Source organism: Pristiophorus japonicus, chromosome 2, assembly GCF_044704955.1.
Source record: "Pristiophorus japonicus isolate sPriJap1 chromosome 2, sPriJap1.hap1, whole genome shotgun sequence".
In the NCBI taxonomy this organism is placed as follows: domain Eukaryota; kingdom Metazoa; phylum Chordata; class Chondrichthyes; family Pristiophoridae; genus Pristiophorus; species Pristiophorus japonicus.
This window is the reverse complement of record NC_091978.1, coordinates 195841092-195858393: the sequence shown is the minus strand read 5'-3', so window position 1 is coordinate 195858393 and position 17302 is coordinate 195841092. Positions and strand designations below refer to the sequence as shown.

The 17302-nt window shown below is 42.9% G+C and overlaps 1 protein-coding gene across 6 annotated transcripts in view; it reads left to right on the top strand.

Annotated features, from left to right (window-relative positions):
• Window positions 1-17302, top strand: part of stim2b (stromal interaction molecule 2b) — a 272216-nt gene that overhangs the window by 213195 nt on the left and 41719 nt on the right. For all 6 annotated transcript variants that reach the window (XM_070870611.1, XM_070870621.1, XM_070870631.1 and 3 more), the window contains 3 exons: window positions 3382-3559; window positions 13280-13447; window positions 13774-13874. In XM_070870611.1, coding sequence (XP_070726712.1) covers window positions 3382-3559; window positions 13280-13447; window positions 13774-13874 — 447 coding nt within the window. The remainder of the gene's footprint in view (window positions 1-3381; window positions 3560-13279; window positions 13448-13773; window positions 13875-17302) is intronic.

Sequence of the window (17302 nt, the reverse complement as noted above, 5' to 3'; positions counted from 1 at the left end):
AGGACATTAGCTTGGATGATGTGGAATCTGTAGGGGTAGAGCTGCGGAACACCCAAAGGGCAGAAAATGCGAGTGGGAGTTGTGTACAGACCACCAAATAGTAGTAATGAGGTTGGGGATGGCATCAAACAGGAAATTCAGGGATGCGTGCAATAAAGGTACAGCAGTTATCATGGGTGACTTTAATCTACATAAAGATTAGGCTAACCAAACTGGTAGCAATACGGTTAAGGAGGATTTCCTGGAGTGTATAAGGGATGGTTTTCTAGACCAATATGTCGAGGAACCAACTAGAGAGTTGGCCATCCTAGACTGGGTGTTGTGAAATGAGAGAGGATTAATTAACAATCTTGTTGTGCGAGGCCTCTTGAGGAAAAGTGACCATAATATGGTAGCATTCTTCATTAAAATGGAGAGTGACACAGTTAAGTCAGAGACTAGGGTCCTGAACTTAAAGAAAGGTAACTTTGATGCTATGAGTCGTGAATTAGTTAGGATAGACTGCTGAATGATACTTAAAGGGTTGACGGTGGATAGACAATGGAAGACATTTAAAAATCACATGGATGAACTTCAACAATTGTACATCCCTGTCTGCAGTAAAAATAAAACTGGGAAGGTGGCTCAACCGTGGCTAACGAGGGAAATTAGGGATAGTGTTAAATCCAAGGATGAGGCATATAAATTGGCCAGAAAAAGCAGCAAACCTGAGGACTTAGAGAAACTTACAATTCAGCAGAGGAGGACAAAGGGTTTAATTAGGAGCGGAAAATAGAGTATGAGATTAAGCTTGCAGGGAACATAAAAATTGACTGCAAAAGCTTCTATAGATATGTGAAGAGAAAAAGATTAGTGAAGACAAATGTAGGTCCCTTGCAGTCAGAATCAGGTGAATTTATAATGGGGAACAAAGAAATGGCAGACCAATTGAACAAATACTTTGGTTCTGTCTTCACTAAAGAAGACACAAATAACCACCTGGAAATACGAGGGGACCGAGGGTCTAGCGAGAAGGAGGAACTGAAGGAAATCTTTATTAGTCAGGAAATTGTGTTCGGGAAATTGATGGGATTGAAGGCCGATAAATCCCCATGGCCTGATAGTCTGCATTCCAGAGTACTTAAGGAAGTAGCCCTAGAAATAGTGGATGCATTGGTGATCATTTTCCAACAGTCTATCGACTCTGGATCAGTTCCTATGGATTGGAGAGTAGCTAATGTAACCCCACTTTTTAAGAAAGGAGGGAGGGAGAGAGAAAATAGGGAATTATAGACTGGTTAGCCTGACCTTGGTAGTGGGGAAAATGTTGGAATCAGTTATTAAAGATGTAATAGCAGCGCATTTGGAAAGCAGTGACGGGATCGGTCCAAGTCAGCATGGATTTATGAAAGGGAAATCATGCTTGACAAGTCTTCTAGAATTTTTTGAGGATGTAACTAGTAGAGTGGACAGGGGAGAACCAGTGGATGTGATGTATTTGGACTTTGAAAAGGCTTTTGACAAGATCCCACACGAGATTGGTGCGCAAAATTAAAGCACATGGTATTGGGGGTAATGTACTGACATGATAGGGAATTGGTTGGCAGATAGGAAGCAGAAGCCGGGTTAAATGGGTCCTTTTCAGAATGGAAGGCAGTGACTAGTGGGGTGCTGCAGGGCTCTGTGCTGGGACCCCAGCTATTCACAATATACATTAATGATTTGGATGAGGGAATATCTCCAAGTTTGCAGATGACACTAAGCTGGGTGGCAGTGTAAGCTGTGAGGAGGATGCTAAGAGACTGCAGGGTGACTTGGACAGGTTAGGTGAGTGGGCAAACGCGTGGCAGATTACAGTATAATGTGGATAAATGTGAGGTTATCCACTTTGGTGGCAAAGACACGAAGGCAGAATATTATCTGAATGGTGGCAGATTAGGAAAAGGAGAGGTGCAACGAGACCTGGGTGTCATGGTACATCAGTCATTGAAAGTTGGCATGCCAATACAGTAGGCGGTGAAGAAGGTAAATGACATGTTGGCCTTCATAGCGAGAGGATTTGAGTATCGGAGCAGGGAGGTCTTATTGCAGTTGTACAGGGCCTTGGTGAGGCCACACCTTGAATATTGTGTACAGTTTTGGCTAATCTGAGGAAGGACATTCTTGCTATTGAGGGAGTGCAGCGAAAGTTCACCAGACTGATTCCCGGGATGGCAGGAGTGACCTATGAAGAAAGACTGGATCGACTAGGCTTATATTCACTGTAATTTAGAAGAATGAGAGGGGATCTCACAGAAACATGAAATTCTAACAGAATGTTCCCGATGTTGGGGAAGTCCAGAACCAGGGGTCACAGTCTAAGGATAAGTGGTAAGCCATTTAGGACCGAGATGAGGAGAAACTTCTTCACTCAGAGAATTGTGAACCTGTGGAATTCTCTACCACAGAAAGTTGTTGATGCCAGTTTGTTAGATATATTCAAAGGGAGTTAGATGTGGCCCTTACAGCTAAAGGGATCAAAGGTATGGAGAGAAAGCAGGAATGGGGTGCTGAAGTTGAATGGTAGTGCAGGCTCGAAGGGCCGAATGGCCTACTTCTGCACCTATTTTCTATGTTTCTAAGTCAGGAGTGTGATAGAATACTCCACTTGCCTGGATGAGTGCAGCTCCAACAACACTCAAGAAGCTCAACACCATCCTGGACAAAGCAGCTCGCTTGTTTGGCACCCATTCACCAACCTAAACAGTCACTCCATCTACCATCGGTGCACCATGGCTGTAGTATGCAGCAACTTGCCAAGGCTTCTTTAACAGCACCTCCCAAACCCGTGACCTCTACCATCTCGAAGGACAGGAACATGCGCAGCACTCACATGGGAACACCATCACCTTCAAGTTCCTCTCCAAGAGACACACCATCCTGACTTGGAAATATATCGCTGTTCCTTCATAGTTGCTGGGTCAAAATCCTGAAACTCCCTCCCTAACAGCACTGTGGGAATACCTTCAGCACAAGGACTGCAGCGGTTCAAAAAGGCAGCTCATCACCACCTTCTCGAGGGCAATTATTGATGGGCAATAAATGCTGGCCTTTGCCAACCATGCCCACATCCAGTGAACGAATAAAACAAAAACATCCTTTTCCTACTATTTTATTTATGGCAGCATTACATTAGTCATTATAAGTAAAATCATAGTTTATAATGATCCAGTGAACTGACCCTGCTTAAGTTTGCTCAGCTTTGTGTTCATAATCTCCACTTGTCACTACTGTACACTATATGAAGGATAGCACAGCTCACGGGGTACACTATTTGTAAGTTATAGCTGCTGATAGCTGTTGTGAAAAGAGAGCATTTTATTTCAGGTCTTTTTTTTGTTGTTTTTTCTTACCCTAATGAAGACTTCAAAAAGCTCAAGAAGAAAATAGAACTGTTGAAGTGGAGAAGCAAAACTTAGAACAAAAAATGAAAACAGAAATAAATGATGCCAAGCGGGAGGCTCAACGCCTGAGAGCGCTACGTGAGGGATCAGAGACTGAACTCAGCCGGTTGAAATATGCAGAAGAGGAACTTGTACAGGTACAAGAATGTTTAAAAATAACAATGTTTTTTCTATTATCAGAATTTATAAAACTACAAAATGATGTTTGCTGAGGCTAATAAAAATCATCCATATTTAATAGAGGTAATTACAAATACATGGTGTACATTTACTGCAGCATGGGTTCATTGTGTTTGATAGAAAGTTTCTACTGAAGCAACAGATTATGTTGATGGTGTTATGTTAGAAATTGGTGTTCGCCTTGGCTCAGTAATTGCAAACTTGCTTCACAGTCAGAAGGTTATGGGCCCCCACCCCAGAGACTTGAGCACAGTACTGAGCGAGTAAAATGCTTTAGGACATTTAGGTTGTGAAAAGTGTTTTATCAATGCAAGTCTTTCTTGATTTTTTTTTCTTTAATGTTTATTATTCTGCTGAGTATTTAAAAGAAAACTCAACTATTTTAAAAATGAAAAAGAAAGCAAACTTGACAGCTTACAAAAGTTTCCGAAATACACAACACAATTTCTTGTACAAAAGCATAGTTCTTCATTTTTACTTTGCATATCCATTGCATCAGTCAAATACCAACCATCAGGTGAGGGAGGTTAAAATTTGTCTGAAAGCAAATAGAATCTTTTTGAATCACAGTAAACCTTCCTGGTTTATAGGAATAAATTCAGTCATACCCACAAGCAGAATTTTCCATTCAGCTGCTGAAGAGTTATTGCCATGCGTTGGGAAAATCCAGCACACAGAGGGTAATTTTCACCTTCACGGCCTGAGCAGTATTCTGGTGGAGTGGGTTGCCCATCTGTTGTAGAACCTGCCTGGTCTCTACCCCATTTGGATCAATGTGATGAAAATCAGGTGGATTCCATAAAATCGAGTGGATTTTACAATGAGTCGGCAACCACTTCACCAGCTTACTGCTCAGACGGTAAAGGTGAAAATTACCCACTGTGTTGAATTTTTTTTGCTACATGACGGGCAACATCCTGTTTTCTTTCTGTTTGTTGGCTGACTTAATTATGAATCGCTTTCCTTTCAGAGTCCCAAGTGGGACACATTACACAAAGTACTTAATTGAAACAGTATTTTGAAACCAGTACTCTGGATAATGCATGCTGCCTGAGGTCACTTTAATTGGAGAAGCGGGTTTACAATCAAGTCTCCAGGCAAACTAAGAGTCGTCAAAAATATTGTCATCTGTGAGTGGAAAAAATAGCAATGCTCCAATCTGAACTTCTCATGTTGCACATGGCTTGAAACACAGGGCTGAGGATTGTTTGTATTCATTTGAGATCTGTTGTTTTTATTGAGCACTATGTGCTATTCAGTCTCTGTCACACAACTGTGAAACATTGATTATAGATAAAGTGAAGACCTAATTATAAACTACTGCAGAGTGATCAGTCAATTGGATTACCATTGCCAGTCACCAGAAACCTAATTCATAATAAAGTAGTCAAAGATAGATTAAATTGATGGAGAGCTTTTTGGCGGTGCACGGTGCTCGGAGAATACCTTTTGAAATTCATCTGGGAATACCATCCAAATTACTTTATTTTTTGGGAGTGGCAAGATTTACTTTTACATAGAATCTATAGCACAGAAATGGGCCATTCGCCCCAACTGGTCTAAGCCAATGTTTATACTCCACACAAGCATCCTCTCACTCTACTTACCTCTTCCCACTTTGTGTCCTTAACCCTCATGTATGCATCAAGCCTCCCCTTAAATGCTATCTGCTTCAACCACCCCACGTGGCAGCAAGTTTCATATTCTCCTCACTCTCTGCAAAGACTTTCCACTTAAATTCTTTATTTGGTCCATTAAGGGCTATCTTATATTTATGGCCCCTTGTTTTGGACTTACCCACAAATGGAAACAGTTTCTCCGCATCCACCCTTTCGAATCCCTACAGAATTTGTAAGACTTCTAATAGGTCTTCTCTGATCCAGAAAAAAAGCCCAAGCCTGCTCAATCTTTCTTGATGGACACGTCCTCTCAATTCTGGTAATATCCATGTAAATCTTTTATGCAGTTTCTCCAGTGCTGAGACAAGAACTGTAAACAGTACTTCAAGTGTGGCTTAACCAAGATTCTCTGTAAATTTAACATTATCTCTCTGCTTTTGTATTCTGTTCCTCCAGAAATTAACTCCAGCACTATGGCCATATCAACGTGTTACTAGTTTTAATGATTTATGTCTCTGTATTCCCAGACCTCTTTGCTCCTCTACCCTACGTAGTTTTTTCCCTTGCAAGGAATAAGTTGGCCAAAATCAACCTCATCAACACTTCGCTATATCAAATTTATCTGCTCACTCTGCAAGTCTTTTTATGCCTTCCTGTTTTAGGTGTAGTCCTCCACATTATCTGGTCTACCTCCGAATTTGGTATCATCTGCAAATTTTGACACTATACCTTCAATTCTGTGTCAAAATCATTTGGATCCCTCCGGGCCACCACTTCTCACTTTCTGCCAGTCCGAGAAACTTCCCTTAATGCCCACTACATTAAAAGTATTGGATTTTCATATATGCCTGCAATTCCTGTCAATTTTTTCCATTTAAAATTCTTACTCCATATTTATAATTGAAACTGCCTATGGAACATAGGGACAGGAGTAGACCATTCAGCCCCTTGGGTCTGTTCCACCAATGTTTGATCTCTATCACAACTCCATTTCTCCCACCTTTACTCCCTATACCTTGATATCCTTACCTAACAAAAATCTTTCTTATCTCAGTCTTGAAAGCTGCAATTGACCACACATCCACAGCACTTTGGGGAGAGGATTTCAAATTTCTACTACTCTTTGTGTGAAAAAGTGTTTCCTGATTTTGCTCCAGAATGGCCGTGCTCTAGTTTTGAGGCTATTCCCCTTGAAATTTATGGTTGTGAGAGCAAGCATGAAATACTAAAATGTACATCCAGAAAAAAAAATACTGTAGAGCTGTCACAAATAGGTGACCTAAATAGATGGTATTTTAAAGCTGTTAAGCATGCTGTTTAACATATCTGATAACCAGAAATTCAAAAGATACAGTAACACAGGAAAAAAATTGCAATCTTTGTTGGTCTGTTAAATCTTTGATGGAAAAAACAAAGGTCAAAATGTATATGTTACAGCTTGCCATGTGATTAAAATGTGTAGTAATCCACATCCGGACCGGGGTCAAACAGGCCTGTGTCATCGCCCCAGCCCTCTTCTCAATCTTCCTCGCTGCTATGCTCCACCTCACAGCTCCCCGCTGGAGTGGAACTAAACTACAGAACCAGTGGGAAGCTGTTCAACCTGCGCCGTCTCTAGGCCAGGTCCAAAACCACCCCAACCTCTGTTGTCGAGCTACACGGATGACACCTGCGTCTGCGCACATTCAGAGGCTGACCTCCAGGACATAGTCGACGTATTTACTGAGGCGTAGGAAAGCATAGGCCTTATACGCTAAACATCTGTAAAACAAAGGTCCTCCACCAGCCTGTCCTCGCCACACAGCACTGCCCCCCAGTCATCAAGACCCACAGCACGGCCCTGGACAACGTGGACCATTTCCCATACCTCGGGAGCCTCTTATCTACAAAGCAGACATTGATGAGGAGATTCAACACCGCTTCCAGTGCACCAGCGCAGCCTTCGGCCGCCTGAGGAAGAGAGTGTTCGAAGACCAGGCCCTCAAATCTACCACCAAGCTCGTGGTCTACAGGGCTGTAGCATACCCGCCCTCCTGTATGGCTCAGAGACATGGACCATGTATAGTAGACACCTCAAGTCACTGGAGAAATACCACCAGCGATGCCTCCGCAAGATCCTACAAATCCCCTGGGAGGACAGACGCACCAACATTAGCATCCTTGACCAGGCCAACATCCCCAGCATCGAAGCACTGACCACACTTGATCAGCTCCACTGGGCAGGCCACATTATCCACATGCCAGACACGAGACTCCCAAAGCAAGCGTTCTACTCTGAACTCCATCATGGTAAATGAGCCAAAGGTGGACAGAGGAAAAGTTACAAGGACACCCTCAAAACCTCCCTAATAAGGTGCAACATCCCCACCGACACCTGGGAGTCCCTGGCCAAAGACTGCCCTAAGCAGAGGAAGTGCATCAAGGAGGGCGCTGAGCATCTCGAGTCTCATCGCCGAGTGCATGCAGAAAACAAGCACAGGCAGTGGAAAGAACGTGTGGCAAACCAGACTCCCCACCCACCCCTTCCCTCAACGACTGTCTGTCCCACCTGTGGCAGGGACTGTGGCTCGCATATTGGACTATTCAGCCACCTAAGGACTCATTCTAAGAGTGGAAGCAAGTCTTCCTCGATTCCGAGGGACTGCCTATGATGATGATATGCTGATGATGATGAATTTGAATACAGGATATGACTAGGAAATGTCCTGCCCTGGCGGTTTGAAAGTTATACAAAGCATGGTGTATAATTCAATTTGCTTTTTCTCATGTAAAATGAGTTTTGAAAAAATCCTCTGAATACAAGCCCGATTAATTGTGCATATTACCTATATGATTTTGATTCAGTAAATCAACAAATTCTACTGTTCAGGATTATTTAACTGAAATTTAAGTCTATTAATGTTCTGCTCCATTTATTTGATTGCTTTAGCTGCACCTAGTTTGTAAAAGTTGACATTCTCAATGTTGTGTTTAAATCTCTCCAGGGCCCTGCCCTTCCCTATCTCTCTCACCTTTTGCAGCCCGACAAGCCTCTCCCCCACCCGAATTCTAGGTTCTGCTGGCTCCAGCCTCTTGTTTCTCATCTCAGCCGCCCATTTAAAACAGAGATAAGGAGAAATTTCTTCTCAGAGGGTTGTAAATCTGTGGAATTCGCTGCCTCAGAGAGCTGTGGAAGCTGGGACATTGAATAAATTTAAGACAGAAATAGACATTTTTTTAAACGATAAGGGGTTATGGGGAGCAGGCAGGAAAGTGGAGCTGAGTCCATGATCAGATCAGCCATGATCTTATTGAATGGCGGAGCAGGCTCGAGGGGCCGTATGGCCCACTCCTGCTCCTAGTTCTTATGTTCTTGTGTGCACCCCTGCTCCCTTCACCCCACCATTAGCAGCTGTGCTTTCAGATGCCTCGGCCCCATCTCTGGAATTTCCTCCCTAAATCTCTTTGCTTCATCACCCTGCTCTCCCTTTTAAGGCTTTATTTAAAATCCACATCTTTGACCAAGCTTTTGGACACCACTCCTATAAGCTTTGGCTTGGTGTCCATTTCTTTTACCATTTACCTCTGCTAAGTGCATTGGGACTTTTTTCTTCATTAAAGGCCTCGTATAACTGCAACTTGCGGTTGTTAACTTGTATAACTTTAAAAAAAAACATTTTGAACCTATAAAATATTTTTTTATTATAAATGAAGCTGATCAAAAATGTATTTAGCTTTCATGATTTTTTTTATCACTGGAGTGACTACTTTAATTAGAGAATATGAATCATGAGTGCATATCTCTGAATTTCTGCTTGATTACATTCTTTTCCAAAAGTAATGCCATTGAGTGAATGATATCGCCCATAATAACTGCACCAATTACTAGTTTGTCATGTCAATTCCCACCATGTTGTGTCCCATTTTGAAGTGTGTCCCATTTGAAAGTGCACTCTACTTTATCTGTAGGATTATGTGTGGAAATTATATCACTCTGATAGGGTCCAAAGCACAGGTGCTCATAGGTTTGACTGAAAGTCTCTAACTCAGTGAAAAGAGATGCCGGGTGAGCACCAGTAGGCCTTTCAATAAAGAGTATAAACCGTACTTATACTTGTAAACAGAGGGAAAAGTTGTACTGCACCTGGACCCAACATTCAACAAAGTTCACAATAGAGGTTAAATTTGGTCATATTTTTGCTCCCAGCAGGGAGCCAGGCTCAAAGGAGGCAGGGCTATAATATTGTAGCACTATCTCCATCTGTACTCCCTTTGCCATGGATCTCTACTGGGAATGCCAGATTTTCAAAATAATCTTTCAGGATGTGTGCTTTGGTGACAAGGCCAGAATTTCTTGCCCATCCCAAGTTGCCCTTGAGAATTTGATAGTGAACCGCTGCAGTCGGTGTGATGAAGGTACTCCCACAGTGCTATTATGGAGAGAACACCAGGTTTTTGACCCAGCGACAGTGGAGGAGCGGCAACATATATTGCTGAATTTACGCTCGTGTATAAATCTATTCGATCAAATGTAAAGTATTACATTTCAAAAAAAACATAGCAACTATTTGGTACCTTGTAAATATTGGGAGCGTAGAATAAATAAGAATAGATGAGTAGAATATGTGAGTACTGGATGCTGTATTAATGGGGATTTTAATAAAGCATATATAAATTGGGGATGCATATAAATTGGCCAGAAAAAGCAGCAAACCTGAGGACTGGGAGAAATTTACAATTCAGCAGAGGAGGATAAAGGGTTTAATTAGGAGGGGGAAAATAGAGTATGAGAGGAAGCTTGCAGGGAACATAAAAACTGACTGCAGAAGCTTCTATAGATATGTGAAGAGAAAAAGATTAGTGAAGACAAATGTAGGTCCCTTGCAGTCAGAATCAGCTGAATTTATAATGGGGAACAAAGAAATGGCAGAGGAATTGAACAAATACTTTGGTTCTGTCTTCACTAAGGAAGACACACACAACCTTCCGGAAATACTAGCCGACCGAGGGTCGAGCGAGAAGGAGGAATTGAAGGAAATCTTTATTAGTCAGGAAATTGTGTTCGGGAAATTGATGGGATTGAAGGCCGATAAATCCCCATGGCCTGATAGTCTGCATTCCAGAGAACTTAAGGAAGTGACCCTAGAAATAGTGGATGCTTTGGTGATCATTTTCCAACATTCTATAGACTCTGGATCAGTTCCTATGGATTGGAGAGTAGCTAATGTAACCCCACTTTTTAAGAAAGGAGGGAGGGAGAGAGAAAACAAGGAATTATAGACTGGTTAGCCTGACCTTGGTAGTGGGGAAAATGTTGGAATCAGTTATTAAAGATGTAATAGCAGCGCATTTGGAAAGCAGTGACGGGATCGGTTCAAGTCAACATGGATTTATGAAAGGGAAATCATGCTTGACAAGTCTTCTAGAATTTTTTGAGGATGTAACTAGTAGAGTGGACAGGGGAGAACCAGTGGATGTGATGTATTTGGACTTTGAAAAGGCTTTTGACAAGATCCCACACGAGATTAGTGTGCAAAATTAAAGTACATGTTATTGGGGGTAATGTATTAACGTGGATAGAGAACTGGTTGGCAGATAGGAAGCAAACAGTAGGAATAAACGGGTTCTTTTCAGATTGGCAGACAGTGACTAGTGGGGTACCGCAAGGTTCAGTGCTGGGACCCCAGCTATTTACAATATACATTAATGATTTAGACAAATGAATTGAATGTAATATCTCCAAGTTTGCAGATGACACTAAGCTGGGTGGCAGTGAGCTGTGAATAGGATGCTAAGAGGCTGCAGGGGGACTTGGGCAGGTTAGGTGAGTGGGCAAATGCATGGCAGATGGAATATAATGTAGATAAATGTGAGGTTATTCACTTTGCTGGCAAAAATAGGAAGGCAAAATATCTGAATGATGACAGATTAGGAAAAGGGGAAGTGCAACAAGACCTGGGTGTCATGGTACATCACTCATTGAAAGTTGGCATGCAGGTACAGCAGGCAGTGAAGAAGGCAAATGGCATGTTGGCCTTCATAGCGCAAAGATTTGAGTATCGGAGCAGGGAGGTCTTACTGCAGTTGTACAGGGCCTTGGTGAGGCCACACCTTGAATATTGTGTACAGTTTTGGTCTCCTAATCTGAGGAAGAACATTCTTGCTATTGAGGGAGTGCAGCGAAGGTTCACCAGACTGATTCCCGGGATGGCAGGGGTGACATATGAAGAAAGACTGGATCGACTAGGCTTATATTCACTGGAATTTAGAAGAATGAGAGGGGATCTCATGGAAACATGTGAAATTCTGACGGGACTGGACAGGTTAGATGCAGGACGAATGTTCCCGATGTTGGGGAAGTCCAGAACCAGGGGTCACAGTCTAAGGATAAGGGGTAGGCCATTTAGGACCGAGATGAGGAGAAACTTCTTCACTCAGAGAATTGTGAACCTGTGGAATTCTCTACCACAGAAAGCTGTTGAGGCCAGTTCATTTAGATATATTCAAAAGGGAGTTAGATGTGGCCTTTACAGCTAAAGGGATCAAGGGGTATGGACAGAAAGCAGGAATGGGGTACTGAAGTTGCATGATCAGCTATGATCATATTGAATGGTGGTGCAGGCTCGAAGGGCCAAATGGCCTACTCCTGCACCTTTTTTCTATGTTTCTATGTTCTAAGTTGCTTAGATTCAGAATTGGTAAATGTAATGCACAATTGCTTCATGACTCAGTGCATCACGGAAATAAAAAAAGGCAGTTCCCAGCCCAACTTAGTTATACAGGTTGAACCTCTCTTATCTGGGACTCCCTTATCCAGTACCATCCCTCATCCGGGACCATTCCTGACTGCCAAATGACGCATGCGCAGAACGCGACCTGTCAAAATCTTACTCACCAATATAATCTTTCTCCTTAATCAGCTGCTTCATCCTCGTCGCCCTGATGGAACTCCTGCAACCACAATCTTCGGGCCGGCCGCTCCTCCACACAGCGCTCCTTCGGGGTGGGGGGGTGGGGGCGAGGTCGGGCCGACTGTTCCGGGACCCGCCAGTTCTTCTGGGCCCGCCAGCTCTTCGGGGCCCGTCGACTGTTCCGCGGGCCGCCGGCTCTTCGGGGCCTGCCAGTTCCTTGGGGCCCGCCGGTTCTTCTGGACCCCCTGCACACGGATTAGCGACTGACTAACTGACAGTCGGTCCAACCAATCGGCACACACACATACTTACCCCAGCAACAGCACTTAAAGGTGCAGTCCATCCAAACACATGACCTCTCCTCATCCGGCAAAATCCCTCATTCGGGACAGGCCAGGTCCTGAGGATGCCGGATAAAGGAGGTTCAACCTGTAGTAAGTGACCTGTCAGCATATAGAAAATGGAAGTCATAGCATCCCAGGTGATAGTGGCCATGACATGATTAATTTCAAGATGACTATGGGATTCAACGTTGCCAACACCCAGGGACATAATTTTAAAAGGGCAAACTACAAATGTATGAGGGAAGAAGTAAAACTTTATTTTTGTATAGTTTATCCTCCACATACAGTTCAAATCCTTCTAAATAATGTTTTATTTTCTCTCTTTGATAGAGTGTGTGTTTGTTTTATTGCTTTTGGCCTATCAGAGTTAAAATTGTGCAGTGTGTTTTAGTTGTGTGAAAAGTGAAATGACCTGTCTTTTTCTGAAGGATAATGCCATGAATGACCCCTCATCCCTGATGCCCCAATCAAAGAAAATATTCCTTTTTTCTATTCACTTTATTTAAAAACCTTCATAATTAAAAAAACCTCAGTTAAATCTTCTCTGTCCCAATATCGCCAATTTCTCCTCGTAACTATATTTTCTCATCCCTGGCATCATCCTGCAGAAAAGGCAGGTTATTTTACTTTTCACATAACTCAAACACACTGCACAATTCCTTTTTAACTCTGTTACATCAAAAGCAAGAAAACGAATAAACAAAATTTTTACATTTTGTGGCTAGTCAAAGTGACTGGTAATAAATCAATGTTACTTACATTAATAAACTCAAGTACCTTTGTATTACTCACAAATGCAACCAGTTTTAATGTGTGATTGGTAGGTTCGGATGGCCCTCAAGAATGCAGAGAAGGAATTGGAAGTATGCAGTGACTGGGCAATGCCAGGAACTCTCCAGAAATGGTTGCAGCTTACCCATGAGGTGGAGATTCAGTACTACAACATTAAGAAACAGAGTGCAGAAATGCAACTCAATGCCGTTAAGGAGGAGGTTTGTATTACACGAGGCATAATATTTTACCGTGTTCTTCAAACAGACATGCAAAATACAATGAAAAGCGACAAGAAAGCATTCTAAAGTTCAGTAAAAATTTGTCATTTATAATGGTTGAAGGAGGAAAGTAGAGCTAGAAGGAGGAAACCATGGAATACCTATTTTATTTCGACTAAGATAAACCTGATAACTCAAGGGTGCATGATTAATGAATTGTGATGGTCCTACTCACCATATGTAATTTGTTTGTAAAACAGTAATTTAAAATCCTTTTATATGGGTTAGCTTACCAGAGACTCTTAACATTTTACTGCTGTTTTTAGGCAGAAAAGATCAAGAAGAAGCGTAACACTATATTTGGAACATTCCAAGTGGCACACAGTTCCTCTCTGGATGAGGTTGATCACAAAATCCTGGCAGCAAAGTAAGATTCTCATTCACTCACCTTACTAAACGCCATTTTACTTTCCTGTTCCAATGCACACAAGCTAGATAGTGACGCTGCCATTGATTGTGCTGAAAGTCTTCTGTGTATTAGCGCATTCTATGATTTAAGTGTGTTGCGATATAGTAATTTTCTGTAGTAGCTTTACCGAAATGGTCACAAATGTTTATGAAACTTTTCCTGGGAGTAAGCTTTGTTGATCATGTTGAAGGAAAAAGGGCAAGAAGGTCATGAACCATAGCAGGAAGACAACTAAGATTTGCGCTCCCCCAAGCGATGTGTCTGACACAGGTGGTGGAGCTCCATTGACTTCACCAAGGAATATTGTATGATGAGGCTTCACATCACCAAAATCATAGATGAATTTTACTATCCCGAGGAAAGTGACCTGAAGCTAAGGAGCAACATCAGTACTAAGCTGTCTGTTTTGGTTTAAAATAAAATTGGGCCAAAAATTGCGGTCGGAGGTTTCCTTCGGACACCCCTCCGACCCAATAAAAATCTACAAAAATAATTGGTGGTCCCGGAGGAATATAGGATTCCGGTCAGAGGCCTTCATTCGCTGCGCAGCGCACAGGAAGATGTCTTCCACGTACGAACGCATATGCTAGAATCACGTGGGCCTGGACCAACAATCACTATCTAGTATTGATAATGGGAGCTCTGTTTTATGAACTCCCATTACGATCAATGAGAGTACCCCCCTAAAACAAGAAACACAGCACAATAAATTATAAAAACACCTCACATATTTAAAATTAATTGAAATTGAATGTAATTAAATGTTTTCAAAAAATAACATTAAATTTTTTTTTTTAAATGTGTTTTAATAGGGTTAAGCATAGAAACATAGAAAATAGGTGCAGGAGTAGGCCATTCGGCCCTTCGAGCCTGCACCGCCATTCAATACGATCATGGCTGATCATTCACCTCAGTACCCATTTCCTGCTTTCTTTCCATACCCCTTGATCCCTTTAGCCGTAAGGGTCATATCTAACTCCCTCTTGAATATATCTAATGAACTGGCATCAACAACTCTCTGCGGTAGAGAATTCCACAGGTTAATAACTCTGAGTGAAGAAGTTTCTCCTCATCTTGGTCCTAAATGGCTTACCCCTTATCCTTAGTCTGTGACCCCTGGTTCTGGATGTGGTAAATCATGCACAGCTGCATCATACAATACCTTCACTGCTGCACTGCCAATGACTGGTATGAGCTCTTTGGTGTAAGTGTGCAGCTTGGTGTGAATCGGGCTTAGTTTTGGCCTTTGTGCCTTGTTGCCCCACAGTTTCTCAAAAGCCTTCTGGCTCATAATTGACTGGCTCATAATTGACTGACTCGCCCCCGTGTCCAATTCCACGGAAACTGGAATGCCATTTAATTTGACTTTTAACATTATCGGAGGGCTTTTGGTGGTGAAGGTGTGTACCCCATACACTCCCTCTTCAGCCTTGGGTTGAGTTGCCTCTCTCACTCGTTCAGCGTGATCCGCGCCGGATCGGTCATCTTCTGCCGACTCTGCCACATGGTGAGTCGCAGCACGCCTGCACATTCGCTGGAGGTGTCCCATTGTTCCGCAGTCTTTGCACACGTAGTGCTTGAATCGACATTGATGGGCTCGATGATTACCTCCGCAGCGCCAACATGGTGTTAATGGATTCGCATTCACACCCCATGGCAGACTCTGAGTCATCCTAGGTCTGGCCTCTGCAGGCGTGTAGGCCCTGCCATGTACAGTTCTGCCTACTGAAGGTGTTATTTTATGCACAGTACTTGCCGGTGAGCTTCGATGCTGCAAAGATATCTGTTTCGTGTTATCGTTCGTGGACATGAAAGCCTGGGCTATCGTGATGGCCTTGCTCAGATCTAGGGATTCGGCAGACAGCAGTTTACGAAAAATGACCCCGTGGCCGATTCCAAGCACGAAAAAGTCCCACATTTCCCCCAGAAATCCAGCAAATACACATGGTCCCGCAAGGCGTCTTAGGTCGGCGACATAGCTCGCCATGTCCTGGCCCTCGCAGCGATGGTGCGTATAAAAGCGACACCTGGCCATTAAGATGCCCTCCTTCGGCTTGAGGTATTCCCGAACCAGTGTGCACAACTCTTCATGTCTCTTCTCCGTTGGTCTCATCGATGCCAGCAGATTTTTGATGAGGCCATATATCGTTGACCCGCAACGGTGAGGAGAATTGCCCTGCGCTTGACCACGGTCTCTTCCGTAGCTAGCTCGTTGGCCACAAAGTGTTGGTCAAGACGCTCAACGATCACCATCAATCATCACCCTCAACAAATCTCTCAATTATACCAACGGCAGCCACAACCGCGTGAAAGTTCGTGATCTGTTACTCGTCGCCAATTGTTATATTCAGAATAAGTCCACAAGACTGATTGCTGTAAGCTCAAACTATTGTGACCTTGGTCTCTTTAATGTAACTCCAGAGTGAGGAAGCAGCATGATAGACTTCCTTTTATACCTGCTTGCCCTGGGTGTGCGGGTGACCCTTGTGTCTCTCATAGGTGTGCCGCTGGTGGCAAGTCTTACACATTGGTAAAGTTTGCATACATAACACCCACAAACAGCAATGTGATAATGACCGGAGAATTTGTTTCAGTGCTGTTGATTCAGGATATATGCCAAATAAATCCGGGTTGTTTTAAACGGAGTGTGTCAATTCCTTGTCTTTTTCCATGATAAGAGGAGACAATTGGATTTCACGCTACAGATTGTTCCATTTTTGGGCCTTTACTCCTATCTTACTCTCACTTATTTCAATTCTTATAAATTTGGTTAACTCATGGCCAAGTCCCAGCTCCCCATACCATCCAGAATGCCTCTCCGAGCCTTGGTACCCCAATCCTAAACCAAGCAACCTAACTGGAACCCCAGTCCAGAACCCCTAACGGTAAGATCCTAACCGAATCACTAACGTAATCCCTAACCCCAACCCTTGGCGGTATCACCCTAATCACAGATCCACATGTCTATCACTAATCCCTCAAGTGCCCAGGCTCAATGGTGATTGTGATGTCATCGGGGTGCAGAGGTCAACGGCCAGGTTATGTTTTAATATATTTTCCTCTCCTCACTTCCTGGTCTAAATGCGCCTCTCTGTTCCTCCACCGCTTCATTCACCCAAGACCCATTATTATTTGGAGGACAGGCCGCTGATACCGGTAAAATACTTAATTATCAGTCATGTTTTCACAGCCTCAACGGCGGCAATTCGCCCGATCTGAATGGCTGGGGCCCAGTTTATTAAAATAAACTTACCTTAATGGACAGGGTTTTTAATATACAAATGAGTGATTACATTTAATTTTTCTATGTTTTAAAACTCTTACGCTGGTAAAAGTAAGCTGTACACCTGCTTTTACCAGGCATAAGAGTTTGAAGGACATTCGCT